This window comes from Mandrillus leucophaeus, unplaced genomic scaffold, assembly GCF_000951045.1.
Source record: "Mandrillus leucophaeus isolate KB7577 unplaced genomic scaffold, Mleu.le_1.0 Scaffold137, whole genome shotgun sequence".
NCBI lineage: Eukaryota > Metazoa > Chordata > Mammalia > Primates > Cercopithecidae > Mandrillus > Mandrillus leucophaeus.
Window position 1 is genome coordinate 2,296,980 of NW_012101332.1, and position 1,952 is coordinate 2,298,931.

Consider the following 1,952-nt stretch of genomic DNA (forward strand, 5'->3'; position numbering starts at 1 on the left):
GCTCACTGCAACCTCCGCCTCCCAGGTTCAAGTGATTCTCCTGCCTCAGCCTCCCAAGTAGCTGGGATTACGGGCATGCACTACCATGCCCGGCTAATTTTTGTACTTTTAGTAGAGGTGGGGTTTCACCATGTTGTCCAGGCTGGTCTCGAACTCCTGACCTCAAGTGATCCACCTGCCTCGGCCTCCCAAAGTGCTGGGGTTACTGCATGAGCCACTATGACCGGCCAGGCAATATAAATTTGAACAAATGAAGACCGGAAGGGAGGTCTGAAAGAAACATCACCCTCTCTGCTTCACCCGTGCCCTGCCAATTCTAGGCTTTCACGGAGACGCAGAAGAAACGGCTGCTATCTTGGAAACAGCAAGTGCTGAAGCTCCTCCGGACATTCCCACGCAAAGCCGCACTAGAGATGCAGAACTACCGGCAGCAGAAAGGGTAGGCAGGTGGCCAGGGTACAGGGTCCTGGCCTCCACAGGCCTTTGCTGGCTAGCAGATCGTGCTTAGAGGGATGATTGTGTTCTGGGCTGGGAATCCAGTTTTATTCAGTCACTGGGTGACTTTCCCAGAAGAAAATGTCCCACTAGAATAGGATGCCGAGCTGGAAAACAACACATGCCCCATGAGCAGGCCCCTCATATGTACCTTGCTCCTCACCTGTATACAGAGGGCCTGGAAGTCCCGTCTTAGACCAGACAGATAACAGAAATGTCTCCCTTGAGAATTGAAGTTTGGAGAACTGTTTTGAGTGGACAGTGAGGAAACCCTTGTATACTTCCCATCTCCTTCCGGGGGGTACTCTTGGGACAGATGGGGACAGAATGTGTGATGAAGGTTTATGTTCTCTCCTACCACTTGGGGTTGTTGGGGAAGGTGAGGAAGAGGTAGACAGATGGGCCCCATCTACATAAATTAACACCCTGCCTTCTGCTCTCTCACAGCTGGGCGTTCGGCTCCAACTCGCTCCCCATAGCTGGTTCTGTGGGGATGGGAGTGGCCCGGCGTACCCAGCGGCAGTTCCCAATGCCTCCCCGGGCCCTCCCACCCGGCCGGATGGGCCTCCTGAGCCCCTCGGGCATTGGAGGTGTCTCCCCTCGACATGCCCTCACCAGCCCCAGCCTTGGAGGCCAGGGCCGACAGGTAAGCTGACTGGAAACAGGGGCCATGGCCTCCTGGGGTTGGGGTGGCAGTACCTGGGATGTGTATGTCTGTATACTCTGTGTCTGGACCCAGCTTAGAGGTGGCAGGGGTGGGAGTGGGAGAAGGCCTGTACCACCTCCACCACTCTTGGGTCTGGGCCTCTTCCCCACTCACTACTTTCTCTCTTCCTGGGAACTGTGTAGAACCTGTGGTTTGCCAACCCTGGAGGCAGCAACAGCATGCCCAGTCAGAGCCGCAGCTCTGTGCAGCGCACCCACTCGCTCCCGGTCCACTCGTCACCCCAGGCCATTCTCATGTTCCCTCCAGGTGAGGTGCCCCACCCTTGGGAGTCTGCCTGGCCAACACCCTGAGCTGACCTCTCTCTTCTCTCCTGGGTCTCCTGTCCACTGTTCCTTCCAGACTACTTGGGCACCTCTCCCCATACCTTGCAACACTGTACACCCGTCTCGCACAATTGTGGGGGATTGTTTTCCTCCTCTGCTTCAATTTCATCTCTCAGGTTTTGCCCCTACCCCTCTGAATCATCATCTCTCACCCCTTACTCCCACCCCATCTCATGTTTCCCCCCCCTCCATGTCATAATCTTAGTGTCTGTGTTGGTCTCTGTCATCATCTCTTTCTTTTTTTTTTTTTTTTGAGACGGAGTCTTGCTCTGTGCCCCAGGCTGGAGTGCAGTGGCGCGATCTCGGCTCACTGCAAGCTCTGCCCCCCCGGGTTCACGCCATTCTCCTGCCTCAGCCTCCCGAGTAACTGGGACTACAGGCGCCCGCCACCTCGCCCGGCTAATTTT

General features: G+C 55.9%; 1 protein-coding gene across 2 annotated transcripts in view; it reads left to right on the plus strand.

Moving 5' to 3' along the window:
• SAMD4B (sterile alpha motif domain containing 4B) overlaps positions 1 to 1,952 on the plus strand; it is a 62,692-nt gene that overhangs the window by 56,015 nt on the left and 4,725 nt on the right. For both annotated transcript variants that reach the window (XM_011973367.1, XM_011973366.1), the window contains 3 exons: positions 321 to 439; positions 943 to 1,141; positions 1,345 to 1,468. In XM_011973367.1, the coding sequence (XP_011828757.1) occupies positions 321 to 439; positions 943 to 1,141; positions 1,345 to 1,468 (442 nt within the window). The remainder of the gene's footprint in view (positions 1 to 320; positions 440 to 942; positions 1,142 to 1,344; positions 1,469 to 1,952) is intronic.